Raw genomic sequence first — 21,258 nt, 5'->3', positions numbered from 1 at the left:
CATGCAACCATGATGAGTGACTCATTTGCTTTCATTCAAATAGAAAATGCAAAATCTGCTCAGCCTCAGAACCATATCACAAGAAGACCAAGGCCTCATTTACATTACACACCTTGCACTGTACTCCCTGCAAGTTGCTGCTTGCCATTAGTGGCACATTTGGATAACAGTGACTAATCAGCCACCACATTCCAAGGCAGGGGCTCAAATTATCCCCATTTCAGTTCTCAAAGGAGTACCCGAAACTTCAGTCCTGCCATTAGTGGCACATCTGATTCACAATAGGGGCTCCTCAGCCACCACATTCCAAGGCAGGGGGATCAAATTATACCTCCTCAGTTCTCAGAGTGCCCGAAACTTCAGTCCTGCTCTTCTGTCTTGAGAAGTGGTCCCGCTGCAAATTGCATCTTCATTACCCCACTACTGTCACCTGCGGTGGCGTAACACAACGAGAAAAACCCCAAGACGAGGAGCGAAAAACTCAACCACTTCATCGCTACCCGCCTGTCCAGAGTTGCTTTTCCTCTCAGCCGTGGAGGCGGATTAATGTGCAACACATAGATAGACTGTGTAACACGTCTCTGGCTGGCCCCGCCTTTCTTACTCTGGACTTCGATTGCAAACCAAACAAGCACGTAGCACCCCCTACTGTACAGGCTGTTAGAGAAGCTGAAGATAAATATTATGACCCTGCTGTTCCAAAACTGGCAGAAATTCCTGGTTTAAAACCTTTTACACGATAGCAAGAGGATGTTAACTATATTGCGGTCAGCAGTAATGACTTCCACGACGCAGTCCTGAGTATGTGTCGTTGGTTGATGCGATCTTTTAGTGGGGGAAGGGGCAGAAAAAGTTTGACAACATTGCTAAAAGCTAGTTATTTTACTTGTCACACTATGGCTGTATTGCGTTTTCTTTTTTAAATGGAATTAAATCTGAACTGAATGTAAAACCAGTAACACATTGATTACATGTCTGTCCTTTTGTTTCTCTTTTAAATTCCAGGCACACGGTTTTCTGAGCGTAATTTTATGTTATCTTGTTTAAATATATATATTTTTTAATGGATAAACATTTGTAAACAATTCACATTTAAACAAGATTACATCAGAAAATTATACAAGTCATTCATTCAAACTCAAATAGACCTAAATAAGATAATTAGTTCGAATTAAACATTCAAAATCTGTTTAGTCACCTCTAAAACACAGTCAGTCAATGAAAAAAAAGCAACAAAACTAAACTACGTCATATTAAACATAGCATATTGCTCATGGATAGCGTTACCTACATTTAAATTTTGAGATGCATGTTGTCCATTGACTTATTTATTGTAAAATGTTTTAAGCAAGACAAAAGGGATAGAAGATGCATGCGTTTCAGCAAGAGAACCAATTCAACACTTGAAAAATATTTACTGGTACATGAAATTTACAACAATTCAGTATTTGCACTAGGAAGTTATGCAAGGAAAAAAAAACCCAGCAACACCAGCAATTTTAAAGCAGTTACACAAGACTAACAACTTTAATATAAAATAGTGTCCACATTTTTATTTATTATAGAGAATACAATAAAAACAAATGCTATTTTTATTAATTACAGAGAATATAATAAAAGCAAAAGTTGTTTAGGAAAAAAAAATAGAAAAACAGTTTGCTCTCAGATGAAATTTTTAGTGGTTCAGCCTCGCCACTCGCTCCTGATCCACAGCAGACTGGAGAGCCAGAACTGTATCTGGATGACAAATAAGATGAAATATGAAACACTAGTTTGGTTTTGTTATCTATACTTGTCTAGAGTTGATTTTTTTTTTGTACTTTTAAATAAAGCATAAGTAAATAAAGCTATGTTTTAATAATCTGATGTGGATGTCTTGATAAAATATTGATATTTTTAAGACAATGCAAAAAGTCAAGTTAGGTTGAGTACATAGATATAAAAAATTGTTTGTACAAACCCACTAACTTCCGGGAATAATCCATTAGGCCTGGAAGCCCTTCCTCGATGTTGTATGAGATTTGTTCCATGTCTTTTACAAGTTCATTTGCCCTCTAAGAAAAAAAAAGAAAAAAAAAAAAAAAAAAGTTAGAATTATTAAATAAGAGGAAGACAAGTGGTTTCAAGGACCAGAATTAAGAAAACCACCTTCAGCTCTGCAAAAACCTTCTCCTCCAGCTCTGCGACCTGAGATATGGCATCATACACACTGGTGTCAACAGTTTCCTACAACAGAAAAAAAGAAAAAAGACCAAAGTTTAACATTCACACATACCAACCATCCATCCATCCATATTCTGTCGATTATCTGGGGTCAGGCTGCGGTGGCAACTTAAGCAGGGAAGCCCAGACTTCCCTCTCCCCAGTCACATTTGCCAGCTCTGCAGAGGGCAACAGAGGCGTTCCCAGGCCAGCTCAAGAGTGTCCTAGATCTTCCCTGGGCTCTCCTCCCGCAGGGATGTGCCTGGAACACCTAACCAGGGGGGCTTCCAGTAGGCATCCTGACCAGATGCCCGAGCCACTTCAAATGGACCCTCTCGATGCAGAGGAGCAGCAGCTCTACTCTGAGCATCTCCCGGATGGCAGCTTCTCCCCCTATCTCTAAGGGAAAGCCCAGTCACCCTGCGGAGGAAACTCATTTCGGCAGCCGGTATATGCGATCTAACCCTGAGCTGATGACCATAGGTGAGGGTTGGAACATAAATCAACTGGTAAATTGTGAGCTTTGCCTTCTGGCTCAGCTCCTTCACCATGACAGACTGCATTACTGCAGACACCTCACCAGTCCCCACATACCTCCTCTGAAGAGCTGTTCACAGGCTCTTGTGCCCGAGGCACTTCTCTGGCCTTGGAGCTGCCTTTCAGTTCCTTCACTCTGCCAAAGAAAAGAAAATCTGTCAACATTTATCATGTCAAACAGCATAGGTGTCACACAAACAAGTTAATATTACAAAAAAAAAATTCATCACTTGAGACTGTACCTGTCTGCATAACGTAGTGTATTCATAGTATATTCACATGAAGCCATGCCCGGAGACACCATGGAAATCTAAATTATAATGGGAAAAAAAAGAGCATAGATTTATTTAGTTGTGTACATAAAGTACACCCTGTTGTGCTCATTTGGGATGCATGTGCATCATCTGAGAGTTAGTGAGCTAAAATATGTGTGCCTACCATGCAGGTTCTGGATTTTTCTCCAATGAAAGAATCCCTGAGCACTTTAGTTAAAGTGCTCATCCGGAAAGGAATGTGGTCACTATTCATTCCCAGTGAACGAATGCACTCCTACAGGATACAGAAATGGATGCATCAATGCGTTAGGTTAAACAAATATTTTCAGGTGTTGTCTTTTTTTTTTTTTTAAACAAAAAAGGACAAGAACTCAGAGCATTTCTGAAAGACCATCTTAAGAATTGTCTTTTATGGTTTGAGTATTGAAGAGTTGCTGTTTGCATTCTTGCTGTAGCCCAATAAACAACAAATGTATCTTTTGCAACTGCAGATAGTTCCTTTTTGAATGTGTGCTTTGCACCCATGTCCCCCATACTCTACCTTGAGAGCAAGCAGGCTGCGATTGATCTCAGCAGTCTCAACCAAGGTGCTGCGATCATTGCTGCTGACATCTGTGCCACGCTCATTGCCAGCCAAATCAACCAATGAAAATTTACCATGCAGCGTGGTAGCACGGTCATTGCGCCGTAGCACAATCTGGAGGACAGCGTGAGAGCGTGATGAGTTGGTGTTGGCTGAGGTCTGGCCAGACGTCCTGAAAAAGACAGCAGAACAAGGGTAGAAGGACAAAAAGAAGAATATAATATTTGCCTCATTATAAACCATTTAAATTACATGGGGTACCGTCTTAAATGCTGACTAAAAACATTTTAAATTTTTACTTCATGAGAAGCGGTATTTGAAATACTGCAAAACAAGAAAACGGGTAAGGTACAATATCACGGCTCATGAGATTACAACCTGCATATACCCAAATGCATAGTTACCTGCATGCACTGCCCATCTGGATAATCTTGATTACATCTTCTGTTGTGGTCACATAGACTTCCTCTAGCCCAACCACCTGAACCTGCTGTCGGTCATCTTCCAAAACACGGAGCTTGGCCTTCTTATTCAGCAGGTCGTACACCTGTGTCAAAAAAAAAAAGGAAAAAAAAAAGGTTCACTTCTGGAACTACTTAAACAACCTGACTTTGATGAAACCTGCTCCCTTCTTAGAGTTTTCACCAACCTTGCCATTGTAAATCTCAAAGAAGCTGACATACACCGACAGATTCAGATTGGTATACCTCTTGTGGTTGAGATGGGTGAAAACATCTTGGGCTAAAAGAACAAACAATTTTTTTTTAGTCTATTAGTGGTATAAACAGTCAGTATAATACATATTGAATGCTCTCAGACATGAAAAAGTATAAAAATAAATCAAATTTTAAATGTTATTACACACACACACACACACACACACACACACACACACACACACACACACACACACACACACACACACACACACACACACACACACACACACACACACACACACACACACACACACACACACACACACACACACACACACACACAAAGGGTGGGGAAAAAAGGTTTATTTTGAGCAATTCCAAATTAGGCACCTCAACATTAGAACACACAGTGATCATCTGATGTTAGTCTAACCTGCCAAAGCGTAGATTCCTTTAGCACTGTTCTGCTGCTTCCCTGTGAAATCACCTCCCATTGTCTACAAAACAGTATGCAATCAATTCTACATTTGAAAAATCACAGGTACAAGACAACTCAGCACCACCACAAGGTAATCTGATACTTACATGGGTTTTACCACTTCCCGTCTGGCCATAGGCAAAACAAGTTGCCATTCCACCTTCAAAAATGGATTGCACCAAAGGTTTTGCTGTGAACCTACACGAAGAAACAGTAGACGTCAATAAAAGTGTGTGAAAATAACTATAACAGCAAATTAAACACACAGTGAGTTTCAAACTGTTGTGAGGTTAAAATTTCTGTAAGGAACACTGACTGCTTGTAGGAAATTAGAAATAAAACTAGCCAGAAAGAAAAAAAGAGGTTTAAAGCTGGGGTAAGTAATGTTGGGGAGCTAGCAATAACCTCCTTCATGGAGGTCATTTTTCCGGGGTTTATCTGTGTTCAAGAGAACTCAAAAAAGTTATGGACAGATTTTAAATAATAAGCAATTACTTAAGAAAAAAAAGAAAAAGTCAAATTTAGAAACTTTTCTTTCCACTCATCTTAATTACAATAGCACTTCATTAATGCGATGTAAGAAAAGTAAAGGGCAAACATTACCAGATACCATTTATATAATTTGTAGTTGGTAGGAAATAAATATTTATTAAATATTTTGAACTTTGAGTACAAAGCTCTAATGGGACAATTTCTCCCATCACCTCAGAGTAAAAAATACCTAAAAAAATATTCCCAGATCAACCACCAAATTAGTTTTTCCTTATTCCATTTCTGAAATTTCTTGAAAATGTAATTAAAATCCATCATATAACTTAAAGTTATGTTGCTAACAGACAAACCAAATTGCAAAATACTCAACCTCCACCTTGGCAGAGGTAATATTAAATAGAAAAACTTACTTGTAGACCAGGTCATTGGTGGCACTCTCATCAAAGGAGTAGTCAAAGTGGAAAACCTGGTTGTCCAAGTACTTCGTAAGGTCCACCTTGTGTTTTGGCTCATGGACCAGTAATGTACCTTTTCCAGGTACTGAGACAACATCTATCTCATTTTTAGCAATCTCTAAAATACAAAAGTATATACAGATCAGCAATAATAATAATTTTAAAAAATTGTTTAAACCACAAATTACTCCATTCAGTTCATTTCACAATCTACAGAAGATGTAGAAATTATTTGTAGCTGACCTTGTTTGTTCAGGGGCCGCTTGCGAACGCACACACAAATCCTGTGAGGCTCGATCTATAAGGAGAGAGAGAAAAAAAAAAAAAAACAACCCAGAATGGACTACAAACTTCATACTCGGCATAAAAGCTTTGTTCATTGGACAGAACCTCCATGATATAACTCACCTCATCAGCTGATAATAACGGTGTTATTTCCAAGGACTCTCTGAACTCTTGGATCATTTCATAGAACTTCTGGTTTCGTCTGGGTGCTTCTCCAAACTGGAGAGAAATTGTAAATAAATTCCAAGCTGAAAAGCACCTTTGTTTACATAAATAAATAAAAAGATAAGAAAAATAAATGGGGAAAAAAGAAGAAATGAAGAGTTACCTTTCCTTTCTTTGTCTGCATGTCAAATGGCTTTATCGAAGTGGACAGCCTTTTGTTGCCTTTGATTAATTCCTGGGAAGCAACAGATTTCCTTCTGCCTGAAGTTAATAAAAGAAATGATATTGTACTACATCATATTATTAGTTATTAACAGTACATTTACAATATTAATTAATAAAAAAATCCCATAGGTGTTGTACGCAAATCAACATTAAAAAGAGGCAACACCCCAACACCAACAAGAATACCTGTGTATATAAGTAGTCAGTTTTCTGTAATATATATTGACATAAAATGATTTCCAACCTTTGGCTGAAGGCAGAGGAGGCAGTCTATCAGGTTCATTTTCCTTTATGGCCTCTCGAGCAAGAGACAGTGATGATGCTGGTTTTGAATCATTACGATGTTGATTAGGAATTGCTACATAAAAAAGGAAAATGCAGAGTTTTATATAATAATCACAAAGATTTCCAAATTACTGAAAAATAGACACATCCAAATGCCTATGGCCAAAACTTAGCTACATATTTTTAATGCATACTCAATAAGACTACAAAAATACAAATGTACTGTGAAAGCAGGAATCAGTTAGCCAAATCTACATAAAATCTTCTAAAGATAATTTCCAACCAGAGTTTGTGAGGACTGATGATGGTTTGAGATCAGGATGGATCGTCTCTGGATTTATTGAAGATCCCATGCTGGAAATTGGCGCTGGAGCCTGGAACATGCAAGTCTGTCGCGCCTGAGATCGAGTGGCGACTACAAGACAAATACAGAACAATGATTTGAGATTTGATTTGATAATCTTCAATTTAAAATGAAAATGTATATATTGTTAGGGACAGATTTCTTCTGTAGGTTAATATCTCTACCCTGTTGAAGAAGAAAAAAACAAAAACAAAAAAACAAACCAAACCAAAAATCAACAAGAGACCACATCAGTGGTTGGTAGTCTGACATACAACAATCTCCTTAGAACATCCCAAGTAGCAGAGAAATGAGTTTATAGTGATTAGCACAAGCACAGAAGAAAAAGACTGCAGAAGACTGAATATTAAACTGACAACATGGTGAAAGAAAGTGCAGTTCCTAAGAACCAAATAAGCAAATTGTATCAGCACAATCTATTCTCCCCACAATGGATATAACATACCTTAACAACACAGGACCTAAATAAGGAGTTAAAACTATCAGTGCTGTGTTTCCTGTCTTATTGTTTAATTTTTCTCACAAATAAAAAAAATTTGTATTACTGGACAAAAATAGACATTGCTGCATATCCAGAATTAGACATAACCCAAATAAGACAATCTGCACCACTGTGTCTTACTAAACTCAAGCAGATGTACTTGTGTAGAAGTCAGGCAGAATTCAGATCTGTCAGGATTCTTACACCCTAAACCCTTCAACCAAAGCAGTGATTAGAAAATATGAATCATTTGCTTTAGAAGAAGGAACATGCAAGCCATGCAGACCTGACTCTTCAGTCTTTAGATCCACTGGAGCAGAAGCTTTTGGAGCAGAATATGCTATTAGAAGACAGTTACTGAATATGGCAGTCTGAGAAACTAAAAGAAGACTTAATATACATACAGGAGGGTGGGGCAGGAATCCTTGATGAGCGCAAGCGACCATTATACTTCTGCAGGGGAGACAAAAATAAATAAATAAGGAGGTGAAATAGCTTAGTTCATCAGATATTTCACTCCTTGTGGTTGTGTGTACATACATGCAGTTGCAAATCATTCTGTATTCATACTCAAAATAAATAGTCAAAAGCTAAATTAAATTCCTGATCCACCCAGCCTTGCTTGAAATACCCATACACTAATCAAAACGTAATTTGACACATTACACTTTAAACTGCTAACTTTAAACAGACAAGATTGTCCCTTTTATTCTCACTCAATGAAATAATAAAGTACTTACCTTCTCAGAAGAAGCAGTCGGTGTTTCAGCATCTTTGATGGTGGCAGTGTTGACATGGTCCAAAAGCTCTGGATTAAGTGTACATAAATCATTCACTTCAACCTGAAAGACAAATTAAAAATCTTAACTTCATATTCAAATTTTGATTACAATGTCTTAAATACAGTGACGTAACGTACGTGAGGTAGAAACTATCATTGTCCAATTACTTATGGTGCCTATTAGTCATTTGAAACGCACTGGATCATCACACTGGATATTTTAACAAAGTCACGTGTGTATATATATATATATATATATATATATATATATATATATATATATATATATATATATATGTAATTATTTTATATATAGGTTATAGGTTTCTGACCTCTTTCCCACGACAAATGTTTCTCTCATACCACTCCACCATAGCCGTGGACTTTACTTTATCAACGGATTTCACCGTGGCTGAATGGACTCGACCTGGTTCACAGTTGTCAAGAAAGAGGAAAGTTAATGTAAAAAAAAAAAAAAATAAAAAAATAAAAAAACTTTTTAAAATGGAAGACATTGCGTTAAAGCCCATGATAACTCACCATCGCTGCGACTTATCTGAACAGAAAGTCCAACAAGAAGTCTGGATAAATTACTCTCCATTTTAGCGTGCTGTCGCTGCTGAAAACCAAATATCCAGATTCAAGTACGTTAACGTTCAAGCTAACTTCCTTTTCGGTAACTAGACGCAGTAAAATCCTATATTTAATCAAACGTTATATTAGGTGATACCTATTTATCCCGTTATTCACTTTATTTTATCTGTACGTCTAAATCATAAAACACGCTTACCCACGAAACACCACCCAAGATTTAAATTGGCCTTGTTTTTGTGTCTGTGAATCTGATTGGCTATCATGTCTATATACTGGCGATGTTCTTCTTCTACGGGATTTTTAAAAGCGCTTTTATTCGATGTAGTTAGATGCTGCCATCAGGTGGCTTAATGAGGAATTATCTATTTAACAAAAATCAACTTGAAGGTAACAATTGTGTGCCCAGATTTCTGTGATGGTCGATCTAAAACATAATTATGCAGTTTTTGAGTTAAAATTATTTTGAGCACATAAAGGTAATTTCATTTACCATCATAATGTATTTCACAGTTTTGAAAAGCTTTATCTAACATTTGTTCTATATGCACTACTAATTAACTGTAGGCTATTTAGTAACGCAAACACCTTTGTTACTTCAAGTTATAAGAATAAAGTTCCATCATATCTGATGCCACTATTTACCACATACAACTTTGCACAGTTTACATGCCAATTAAGAGTTCAACATTGCCAAAATATCAAATGTAAACAAAGGTGCTAAATATCTTAGCATATTCTTTGTCACACTGAAATTCTCAGAAAAAAAAGGTCTGTGAAATATTCTGTGTAATGAATAAATCAGTTTCAGGAACAGTATAATGTTCTATACAACAGTGATCAGTGCTGGAAATAGTTCAGTTTAGCTAACTCATATTCCTAAAACATAAGATGACGTTTTTCCAGCCTTCAGTTCAAAAGTAAAGTACTTTCTACACAAAGTGTTTTACGTGTTAAAAAAAAAAAAAACACTTACTTGCACGCTCGCTCACTCACTCACTCACTCATATATTCACACACACCCATTTTCACTCACTCATATACAAACACTCATTTAAATTGTGTGTTAAATTTGTTGGCAACTTTACACAACCTTCTTGACAGAATTTTTTTTTTTTTTTTTCTGAGAAAGGGGGGTTGGTCTCACTCAGATTTCATTAAAATTTGGAAGTGATCTCAATCACCATCTGGATCAAGAAAAAAATTTTGAGGGCTTCTTTATTGTTGCAAGATAGGGCCATTTTCAGTATATGAATATTACTCCACAAGAAATGGTCAGGCTGCTTTGGTAAAAAATACATGAAAAATTCCAGACAGTTTTTCAAACTATCAAAGTTACATTTGGATCCCAACTAAATTCTGGATACTATGATACAGAGCAGCAAAAAAAGGGAGATCTTTAGAATTTTCATCTTTGTGAGAGAACAAATTAAGATATGAACTTGCAAAAAACCAAACAAACAAACAAACAAACAAAAAAACACAATACAGTAGATACATTGACAATGTATAAAGGAATCTAATAGCATATAGGCTACATATAAAATAAATGAAGGACTATGACAGAACAGAAATCACAATATGGTTGGAAACAAGCAGCTTGATGGGGTCTGCACTCTCCAAGTGCCTTTCTAGTTTTGTCCACGTGACCATCCAGTTTGTCCACATGCTCTCTCTCTTTGCACACCAACTGCAAACCAGTCCCTCATGACATCAACAATCATGGACAGCTGGAGAATGACCCATAATGCAGTTCAGCCAATTGCCTTTACTGTGGGAGGCTTTTCATTTTTACCTTTTTTTTCTCTCTCTTTTTTTTTTTTTTACCATAGACTACACTACACCCCCACTCAGCTTCCAAACCTCTTAACTATATACAAACTGGACTTGTGTATACACATTCTCCACAAGCAAATGCTGACACATGACAAATCAAAGGTCTAATAAACAGCTTGTGCCGAGCAATTTTCCTCCCGCCACCAAGGAATGAAAAATAAACAAATCCCTGTCGGTTGACTGTCCAGGCCATTTGGTGGGTCTGTCTGCCGTTGACTGGGTGGCCCAGGGCTGCTTAGTGTGAGGCCTGGGATGGAGCCACAACTGTTTCCTGTGGGCAGCCCAACCCCCAGAATCGCTCCACAACTGGCTTGGTGGGTGGTATTCCCCTCCTCCTTATTTTCTTCTCATTCCCCAGTCTCTCTCGCTCTCTTTCTGTGTGTCAATGTTTTCTACTCAAAGCAGCTCCCCTCTTTTCCCCCTCTGTCAGTCGGTTCATCCATTTTCACAGTCCAAGCTCAACACTTCCACAGCAGCAGAGAGTGGATTAAATAAGCAAAAGTTTAAACTCTTGTCTGTTGCAGTTAAAAATCTTGTCTCAAATTATTGTGCATATGCACATCAGCTCTTTCAACTTTATTGTTAATTCAAAGCCTTATTATAGTATGGGAATACATTTGATTATTATTTAAATGATCATATTTACCTGATTTTTTCAGGCTGATTTTAAATCTGTTTGATGGGACATCTTATGAAGACTAAGTTCCTGTTTACAAGCAAATCAAATTTGAATGGTGTGGTGTGAATGATGTGTGGTGCTTTGAGCCGCCTTGGTATCTGACTTCATTTGTTTTATATTGGAAACTTTCTTGAGTTTCAAGTAAATCATGTACATTTTCCTTAAATATTTGTGTTCATATAGTTCACCTGTTACACACATGTTGCAGACTCCATGGTGGGCGTTGCCTTACACGAACGATGTGAACTCTGTTAAATATTTATTTGTTTCCACTGATACGATTTGATATTTTGCTGAAAAACACTTCTTTAGGTATTGCAAGTGTAAGCTTTCTTGTTTAAACATACAAGTTTCCACAGTAACAATCACCATAGTGTGAAAGGTTTGCAGCCATAGAAAAGAAGCTGTGACTTTGGGATTTGCTGGTTTTTCAGGTCGCTGATTTGAAGAAGAAAGGTTCTTGTTGGCCTCAAATCTGTTTAACATGTTTAAATTTTATCATCTGTCCAAAAGGATATTTTTCAGTGTAATAAAAATGGGCATAGGCCAAGGCTCTGTTCCCCTATACATACTAAATAAACACACATGCATACTGTATGTGGGCTGAGCACATTTACAAACCACCCAGCAAGGTTCACTGATGAGTAGGAGCCAAAAGAATAGCTAAGAAGAAAAATAGAGGAACTGAAGAGAAGTGTGCTAGAATACTGAAGTAGCCGTTTAGTCATTTGATAAATATAGAGTTAAATTTTGCTGAATTATTTGTAAGCCTGCCACACATTTCTGAAATATTAAGATATCAACTTAGTTCTGTCTGAATGTTTGGTGTCTGATGCATTATTCATTATGGACAGCAGAGTGCAATATAGCTGCAAACAGAAGTGACAGCAGGCAGCCACTTACAGCGACTTAAAAACTTTCTTCTTTCAGTGCACTGTTTTATAGCTTGGCCTTAATTTATTTTTTCACATCTAACCTTTGCATGATTCCAGATTAGTTACTACAGGGATTTAAATTCTCTCCTGCTAAGGAGCTAAACAGAGGAAATATAAGTTTCTTTGAAGCAGTCACTCATTAGAGCATATTGGTATTCTTGCCATGTGGGAGATCCACTGAAACATGCAAGTGACCTATTTTGATTCCCAGCTCATCATTTTAGACAGGGTACCATATAAACGAGGCTTACCCTTATACAGCATCATTTCATGCTTATGAATGTACAGTTTTTTAACCTTTGATTTCTCTCACACAGCCTTGGTCTGACGCTCGTGTGCACCTTTTCTGGTTTTCTCGCTGACAGTTTTGTCAAATTTTTAGGTAATCAATGTAAAGGACACATTTGTAGCAATAATTTGTAAATAGCTTGTTAGGTTGGGCACAATATCCCTCTAATGATGGGTTTATTAGGACATATAAATGTTTTTGTTGTTGTTATGCACCTAGCACACATGGTAGGCTAAGGTATTGGGTATAGAAACTTATCTGTTCTGTGGTGAATTTAGCCAAGAATTGCACAAAAGATAATTAGTTATTGCATCTCTCTACTCCATAACATCCATATACTGTATATATTTGACAGCTTCTCTTACTAAAGATAAAAGTTTTATATTAAAAACACATTTGATGAACTTATGAAATGGAAAACATTAATTCCCCATCTATCTCACATGTGGCCCACCAACAACAACCCAGCACTCTTTTGAAACTCTTTCAGAAGTGTTAGAATAGAATAGAATAGAAGTACTTTATTAATCCCAACTTGGGAAATTTAGTTGTTGCAGCCTCCATGTACAATTGTGTTTATAACACAAACATACAGAACAGTATAAAATAAAAATATCTGCAAAAAGTTTAAGAGGAGATAAATAACATTGTTTGATGTAAGAGTAATAGCCTGGAATCTGCTATAGTCATATATATAAAGATATGGTGACGTTCGTGATGGTATCTAAAACACAAGTAAGAAGCCTTGAACAGTGTTATTGAGATGGGCAGGAATGATTTCCTCTGTCGGTCCTTGTGACAGCGAAGCTGTCAGAGCCTTTTGGAAAAGGCACTCCGATGTCTGACCAGTAGGGTGGAGAGGGTGGTCAGGGTTATCCAGGACAGACAACAGCTTGGTGAGAGTCCTCCTCTCCACTACAGTTTCAAAAGTATCCTGTCTGCAGCCAATGACAAAGCCAGCGTTCCTGATCAGTTTGTTTAGTCCGATGGTGTCACTGCTACAATGCTGCCCCCCTAGCAGACAGAGAAGAACAGGGCACTGGCCACAACAGACTGGTAAAAGATCTCCAGCATCTTGCTGCACACATTGAATTACCTCAGCTTCCTCAGGCCTTCTTGTACACAGCTGTGCTGTTGGTCTTCCATCTCAGTCCGCTGTCAATCATCACATCCAGATATTTATATTCCTCTTCCTCATCCACATCCCTACCTGGGATACAGAGAGGCTTAGAGGCTGATCTCTGCTTCCTGAAGTCTATCACCAACTCTTTGGTCTTGTCCACGTTAAGCAGCATGTGATTCACACCCGACCACTCCACAAATCCGTCCTCCACCGTCCTGTAGTCCTCCTCCTGTCCACCACTTATACAGCCAACAACAGCAGAGTCATCAGAAAATTTCTGAAGATGACATGACTCTGAGTTATACTGGAAATCTGAGGTGTATGAGGTAAACAAGAATGGAGAGAGCACGGTTCCCTGTGAGGCTCCAACATTGCTCCTCACCACATCAGACAGGACACTGCCCAGCCAGACAAACTGCAGCCTGTCTGTCAGGTAATTAGCGATCCAGGAAACAGAGGACCTGCCGACACCAATAAACCGTAGTTTCCCACCCAGCAATGAAGGCTGAATGGTGTTGACGGCACTGGAGAAATAAAAAAAATGTGACTCTCACAATGCTTCCACCACTATCCAGGTGTGAGTAAGTAAGTGAGCTGCAGCAGATAAATGACGGCATCATCCACCACCACACGTGGCCAGTAGGCAAACTGCAGAGGGTCAAGAGATGATTTCACTAGTGGCCTCAGGTGGGCCAACACCAGCCTCTCCAGCACCTTCATCACATGTAAAGTGAGGGCAACTGGATGATAATTACTGAGGCCAGTTGGAGAAGACTTCTAGGGAACAGGATCCAGGCAGGTGGTCTTCCAGAGGAGCAGAATCCTCTTCATGCTTAGAGGTGCTGGAAGAGGTGCTGGAGAACTACAGACAGCTGGCTGGCACACTCTCTCCAGCTGTCTCCTCACCTGCGAGGACATCACCGTCAAGTCAGCGGAAGGGAGAGGAGAGGGGGGTGCAAGGTCATGGGTTGGAAACCAGTCTGATTCAAAATTGAGTTCACTGTACGTGGAGGAGGGACGATTGGACAAGAAGGGGGTCAGTGTGGGATGTCGGGGTGGAGGAGACCAGGGCAGTCTGAGAGCTAAACCTATTGAAGAAGGTGTTAAAGTCATTAGCTTTCTCCCTTTTTCCATCAGACAATCTGCCTCTCCCCCAACATCCTGTGATCACCTTCATCTCACTCCATACCTTTCTCATGTTATTTTATTTGTCATACCATTGATGTTCTCCCCATGAGGCTGGCAGAGTGCATCCAAGTCTGTGCAGTCATAGCAGTCCTGCAGGGCCTCCTCAGCCTCCAGAGTCCACTGCCTCACTCTCCTTGTTGGCACAGGCTGCCAGCTGACAATACGCACATACCTTGGTGTGAGCAGAACAAGGTTGTGATCTGACATGCCAAGAGGGGGATGGAAGTAGCACTGTATGCTCTATGTGCATCAGCATACAATAGGTCCAAAGTTTTATTGACCTGAGTGTAGCTGTCCACAAATTGGGTAAATTCAGCCAGTGTTCTGTCCATGTTAATATCATTAATGTCCCCTGTGATTACCATGAAGGCATTTAACTGCTGCATCTGCAGACAGGAGACGGTGGTGGTGATGACGTCAGCAGCGGCCTCAACATCAGCTGAAGGAGGGGACGTCAACTGTAATCACAATGACTGAGGTAAATTCCCTTGGTAAATAATACAGCCGAATCCTACAGCCAACAATGCCACGTTTGGGCTGCAGAGACGCTCCTTGATGTGGATATGACTGGGATTGTACCATCGATTACTCACATAAAGAACACCCCCCCCCCCAACAACAACACTGTAAAACTCAGTAAATTGCACTCACGGAACTCCTGTGTGTTAATAATGCCACCAGCTCGTCCGTTTTATTTGCAAGAGAGTGTACATTCCCTATAATGATGGCAGGAACAGCAGGCTTGTGTCTCCACGTCTTTGCCTTCACCTTGACCCCAGCCCTACATCCCTGTCATCTCCTCCATAACTCCCTCATGATGTCGTGCCTGGTTCCAAGCTGCTGTACAGGCCTATTCAGTGCTAACAGCTGAAACAACGGGCCAGCGTTGTGAGCGTTACTCTCGATAACAGTGAGTGACAAGGCTAACAGTAAAAGTGAAAAAAAAGAGCTTGGAGCAAATAAAAAACAAACAAATTTTTTTTTTTTTATCCACAGCTGTAATATAAAAAGCCAAAAAGACAGGAGAAATAAAAAAAAAAAATACTAAAATAACACAAAAAACGCAGTCAGATCTTGAGCTGCTACAACACCAGTCCAACCTTGGTGACAGCGCCATGGCAACAAGATGATGTCTATAAATGTCTACAGATGTCTATAAATTACAGAATGAACAAAATAAAAAACATTACAGAAATTGTTCCTGTCTAATAACCATTTTGAAACCAACAAAAAACAAAGGATTAGATTAAAATGTGAGAAACAAGTTTGATTTTATGTAGAATCTATCTGTTTACTTCTGCTCTCTAAAAACATTAATGCTAGCATAACTGATGACTCTAAAACTGATGCCATGAGTGACTGTGTTTGGTTGCAAGTTTTGTTTGTCTCTATGTTGAACATGTGACTGTTGTCAAGACTGGATAATATATACCATGACCTGTATTTGTAAAGGCTGTGTAGTGGCAACGTAACGTAAAAATAATAGAACCTGTTCTGGCCACTCTTGCAGGACGTGAGATTTCTGACTCGTGACAAAAACGAAGCAAACAGATACCAAAATTATCTCCATTTATCAAACAAGCAATAAAAAAAAAACCCCTTACGTGTTGCGTCTACAAAACTACAGCAACTACTTTAACAAACAAAAATATTTTCCTCTATTTACGGTCAGAAAAACTGTAGCTCCTCGTCCTGCTCCACTTACAAAACCACTGAACATGCGCACTGCGCAGTGCACTCTCTCTTCACGGTCCTAATGCAGGACGTTAAAAGGAGCTTAAATTAGTCAATTTAACTATGACAAAGACAAAAATATTATTAAAACTATACCAAAAATTAGTAAAATTTTCCAAAGCAGGATAAATAATACATTACTTATAACAATAAAAAAATGTTTCCATTATAATGTTATGTACAAAAACATACAAAATAAACATAACTTTTACATGGCTCTAATAGACTGTAAAATAATATTTACACTCAAGACCTATGTACAGACAGAAACAGAAGCAGGCTGGAGAAAGTTTAAATCACTGTAGTAACTAATCTGGATTCACTAAAAGTTCAGATGCTAAAAAGTAAATAAAATGAAACCCAAGCTATAAAAAGAACACTTTAAAAAGAAAGTTTATAGTAGCTGTAAGTGGCTTCTTGCCATCACTTCTGTTTTCAGAAACTGGACAGAAACATTAAAAACAAGTTGTCTGGGATTTGTGTGATTAAGATGGGAACTTTTCAGCTGATTGATTCAGCTCATTATAATTTTTCCAGAATATAACAACTGGGCTAAGCAAAAATAAAATAAGCAGAATAAAGTTTCCAGTTTCAAACATGTTACAAACATGTTCACTGACCGTCTGGTGATAAAATTACATGCATCTGAAACAAGGTTTCAGCATGGACTGGGAAATTAGCTTATAAATTCTATTTTTGAATGCAGTCACTTTGTATAAACCGTAAAGATTGAAATGCAGCAGGCAGGCACACGACCTCTTTAAGGGAAGCCCAATCAAAACCACAAACCATGAAAAGAGCAGAAATGTGTCAGTGTGCTTTTGAAATTAATCCTTAAAAACCCACTAGTGTTTCTTTTCCCGTTTTTACAGGGCTCAACAGAGAAGTCAGATGTTGCCTTGCATAGTACAGGGTGCAATATGTGGACCTCAGAGAGTTCAAAGAAAATCTTACACCTATAGTCCACACACAGAGCTTTAACTACAGCTTTGGGTTGAACTTTGAAAATGTTTCTGTAGTATCAATAAAGTAATTATTGTGTCACTGAATTGCAGAAGTCTAACAATGATGAAATGTTATAGTGCAGTTTGAGAACTGAAGAATCTTAAATTGGTCAGTAGTCTGTGTCTAAACCAATTATACAAGCTGCTGCAGCACTGTGGCAGAAAGGTATGTCATATGGCATTAGTTTAATTACACCCCACCCCACCCCAAATTCCTGCCAAAAAGAGCAGTTTTCATTTTAACAGTTATATGAAGTAAGGGAACTTAAAATTGCATATGTGTATTTACAATAAAAACCAGGCAAATGGATCACATTTACCTTCTGTACTGTACTTGATCTGTTTTATCAAATTTCTACAAACTTAAAGCATTCCATTTACGTTTAGTACTGAAGTAAACAAAAACAATTTCTCCAAGCAACAAGTTTGCATATTTTTCTTTTAGTAAAGCTAACTTATACAGATTTTAGTGTAGATTTTAGAAACTAATGAAGTGATTGTTACAGATAAAGTTAATCATCTAAAGTCAATCTAAATTTTAAAAGCAAACAGTCAATTATATTTTTTCACCAAAAATGTTTACTTATACTTCACTGATGATGAAATAACGTGCTTTGAGCAAAATCACAAGTTTAAACTATGTTCCAATAGCTGTTTTGGCTAATTTAGTTCAGTCTTCACACATGGTGGTTTTTTTACGTCTCCATTATTTTAATAAAATTTATCTTGAATAAATTAAATAAAAATGATCATCACCAAAATATGTAGTTGGCAAGATAGCTGCTGCTTTATGGCTAAGAAATGGTAGTCTTAATATAGAACAACATATGAAAGTACATTGTATATTCTTCACTAATATTTTCGCATCTGTTGTATACTATACTTATTGTCGGAAAAGGTCATTTAAGTTTCTGCCCATTACACATCTTTGGACAATGTCTTGATGAGACTACTTGCTATAGTTATTTTTGTTTTTATTTTTTTAACCATCTTTTTCTGATCTACAACAGTACTTACAAAACAAAATGTCCATAGGGTGAAATTATATTAAAGAAAGCAACAAAATTGAAAGAAACCACATCAAAAGCCACCGCACTCTCAGAAGTGTGGTTAACCTACCACACCAACCTTTGGTTCCTCTTTAAAGACACAACTAATGAATAAAAAATATGAATTAAAACATCCACATAACATGTAGTATAGTACCAAAACCCATTGACACTTAAAGCTGTTTTCAAACTTTGAACCTGAAAAAAGCCTTAAATTCAGTCAGTAAAACCTCCATTGCCACACGAGAGCAGCTGTGGTTTAACAGCAGCTCTAATTTAGTGTAAAAATTCATAATAGTACAACTATCCTTCTGACCAGTCACAGTGAAAAATAAGAAACAGTACAAATGGACACTTTTACTTCTTCTAATGCAAAAAATGAATAGTGAGTCTAAATGTTTCCATATAGTATGAGGCAGTCTTTTGAATTGGTCATTGAATGTGCCATATTTGGTAACCAGGCAACCATATACAGGCAAGTGCTTTGCATGAAAGTTGAGCTGTAATATTATTCCTTTTGAAATGATCTGAATAACTTCAAGATTACAATTTAATATTATGAAGTCACAGAAGTTGTTAAACAGAATGGACAACACAGTACAATTTCCACAAAATAAAGGTGAAACAACTCGGTGTCCTCTGTCAAAGGCTTCTTTACCTCTGATGTAGTAACAGTACAACAAGTATTAACGACTAGATAAAAATGACATACATCACCTCTTTTATTATGTCCTTTTTTGTGTAGTAATTTTAATCTTTCCTTTGTAAGTATATTGGATGACAATTTATTTTCTTTTGGGATCACAAGACAATATTGTAATTCTATTTTTTTTTTATCTTGCAATAAACCTCTAATATCTTGAGTTCATAATTATTACTTGATGCTAGAATTTCTGAAAAGGACCAAAAACTCAATTAACTCATCTCACTCAGAGCTGTTAGAAGCATATTTTCTATGCAGTGCCTGTTGTAGCTTTATTGCAGTCAAAATGTGCTAATGTCATTGTTTGACTTTTTCATTGCCCAGACAATGATTTGGCAGACCCTGAGACAAATGATATAGAAAAACCATGCACTATGGTGTCAATTATAGTTTATCCTCTGGTTTGCCTAACTTTCTGTAGAAGGCTTTGCATTATTGCTCCCCAGGCTGCCCTAGTCCTCTTCCTCCTCCTCCCCCTCCTCCTCTCCTCTTCACCACATGAAATGGCTGTCTGTGCCAGCCTAGCACCAAGCCTTCATTAGCTTTTACTACCCCACTTGGATGTATTTAGTTTTGCTCTCTTTCTCTCTCACTCTGTGTGTTTCACTGTGTGTTTGTGTGTGTGTACGTGTGTCACTCTCTGTAAGTGTCTGTGTCTGCATATGTTTAATTACCAACCCCCGCCCTCCCTTTGGAGTACCCCTCAATGCCATGCCACCATGTCATTACACTGTGGCTGCAATTTAAAACTTCAGTCACACACACTCCAGCATACGCTGGCTGGAGACAGTGGGACACTGTGGAGAGCTGCTGTGGCTCTTTTATTCAAACTTCAGATGGAGCTCTCAGAAGGAAACACACATGGACAAAGACAAGGATGGAGAAGAAGAAAAAGTGCATGACAAACACAACAAATATGAAAGGGCCACGGAGTATGCGCAACACATCACAACTGATCCCCAGCTACGCCTGGTGTTCAAACTGTTATTGTTTGAAACTAAACAAACCACTTATAAACACAAGGCCTCTGCCTTACGAGGCTCATATTTAGGCCCTTCTGTAAACAGCGGAGCACAGAATGAATCAATTAAAAGGGCATTACGCTGGTTCCTGTTTATTTAAAACATGTTTACACTATGTGGGCCCTCCTGCCTGTGCATGATTGCATGGAACTTCATATCCCTCCTCCCTCTTCCACCCCCAAAAGGCCCTGTCACGGCCAAGGTATACCAAACACACAGACGGACACACACACATATAGGGGATAGATTACAAACATAATTGTTATGGGAGATTTGAGTAAATATTGATTGCATTTTTCCTCTGATTTTGTGAGAGATGATTACAATACTCATTTGGTGCAACATTCAATCCGTGCACATAGAACACATACACATGCATGTAACAGTAAGTCAGTATGTAACGTGTCAGTCAAAGGTTTGAAATACTTCTTATGAGTAAGTGTGGTTCTCATTTGTGTCTGATTAAAAAATGAACAATGACACAAAACAACAAAAAAAGAAAGAAAAACAAAAGAAAACACAACAAAAATCTTTTCACTTTTGCAACAAATTTAAATAATTTTTTCATTTACTATCTTGAAATTTCTGTAGTCTATTAGAGGTACTGGAAATAAAGACAAACATATCTAAACTTTTTTTCATGTTATCAAAGGATGTGAAGATATTTCACATTGTGACGCATGTAGAGAAGGGAACATCCCTTCGAAAAGAATTGTCTTTTATTTCCTCTATATACAAATGTTATAGCCTGGTTAGCTTTTTTTACCGAAGGACAGACAATTCTAGTAGGGAAATGAATAGATAGATAAAGAAAAGGGAGAAAGAAGAAAGACAGGGG

General features: G+C 37.9%; 1 protein-coding gene across 1 annotated transcript; it reads right to left on the bottom strand.

Moving 5' to 3' along the window:
- Nucleotides 1-1,675: 1,675 nt before the first annotated feature.
- kif2c (kinesin family member 2C) lies at nucleotides 1,676-8,868 on the bottom strand (the record flags this gene model as incomplete). The annotated part of the gene is made up of 21 exons (XM_079243171.1): nucleotides 1,676-1,737; nucleotides 1,961-2,054; nucleotides 2,149-2,226; nucleotides 2,797-2,875; nucleotides 2,982-3,049; nucleotides 3,178-3,288; nucleotides 3,556-3,769; nucleotides 4,002-4,144; nucleotides 4,247-4,338; nucleotides 4,690-4,753; nucleotides 4,842-4,932; nucleotides 5,637-5,799; nucleotides 5,925-5,979; nucleotides 6,090-6,185; nucleotides 6,295-6,392; nucleotides 6,601-6,714; nucleotides 6,925-7,056; nucleotides 7,891-7,939; nucleotides 8,227-8,328; nucleotides 8,600-8,694; nucleotides 8,808-8,868. 21 exons carry the CDS (start codon nucleotides 8,866-8,868, stop codon nucleotides 1,676-1,678), a joined length of 2,061 nt encoding a protein of 686 aa, XP_079099297.1.
- Nucleotides 8,869-21,258: the final 12,390 nt, after the last annotated feature.

Source organism: Telmatherina bonti, assembly GCF_933228915.1.
Source record: "Telmatherina bonti genome assembly, chromosome: 7".
Taxonomy (NCBI): domain Eukaryota; kingdom Metazoa; phylum Chordata; class Actinopteri; order Atheriniformes; family Telmatherinidae; genus Telmatherina; species Telmatherina bonti.
This window is presented reverse-complemented; position numbering and strand designations above follow the sequence as displayed.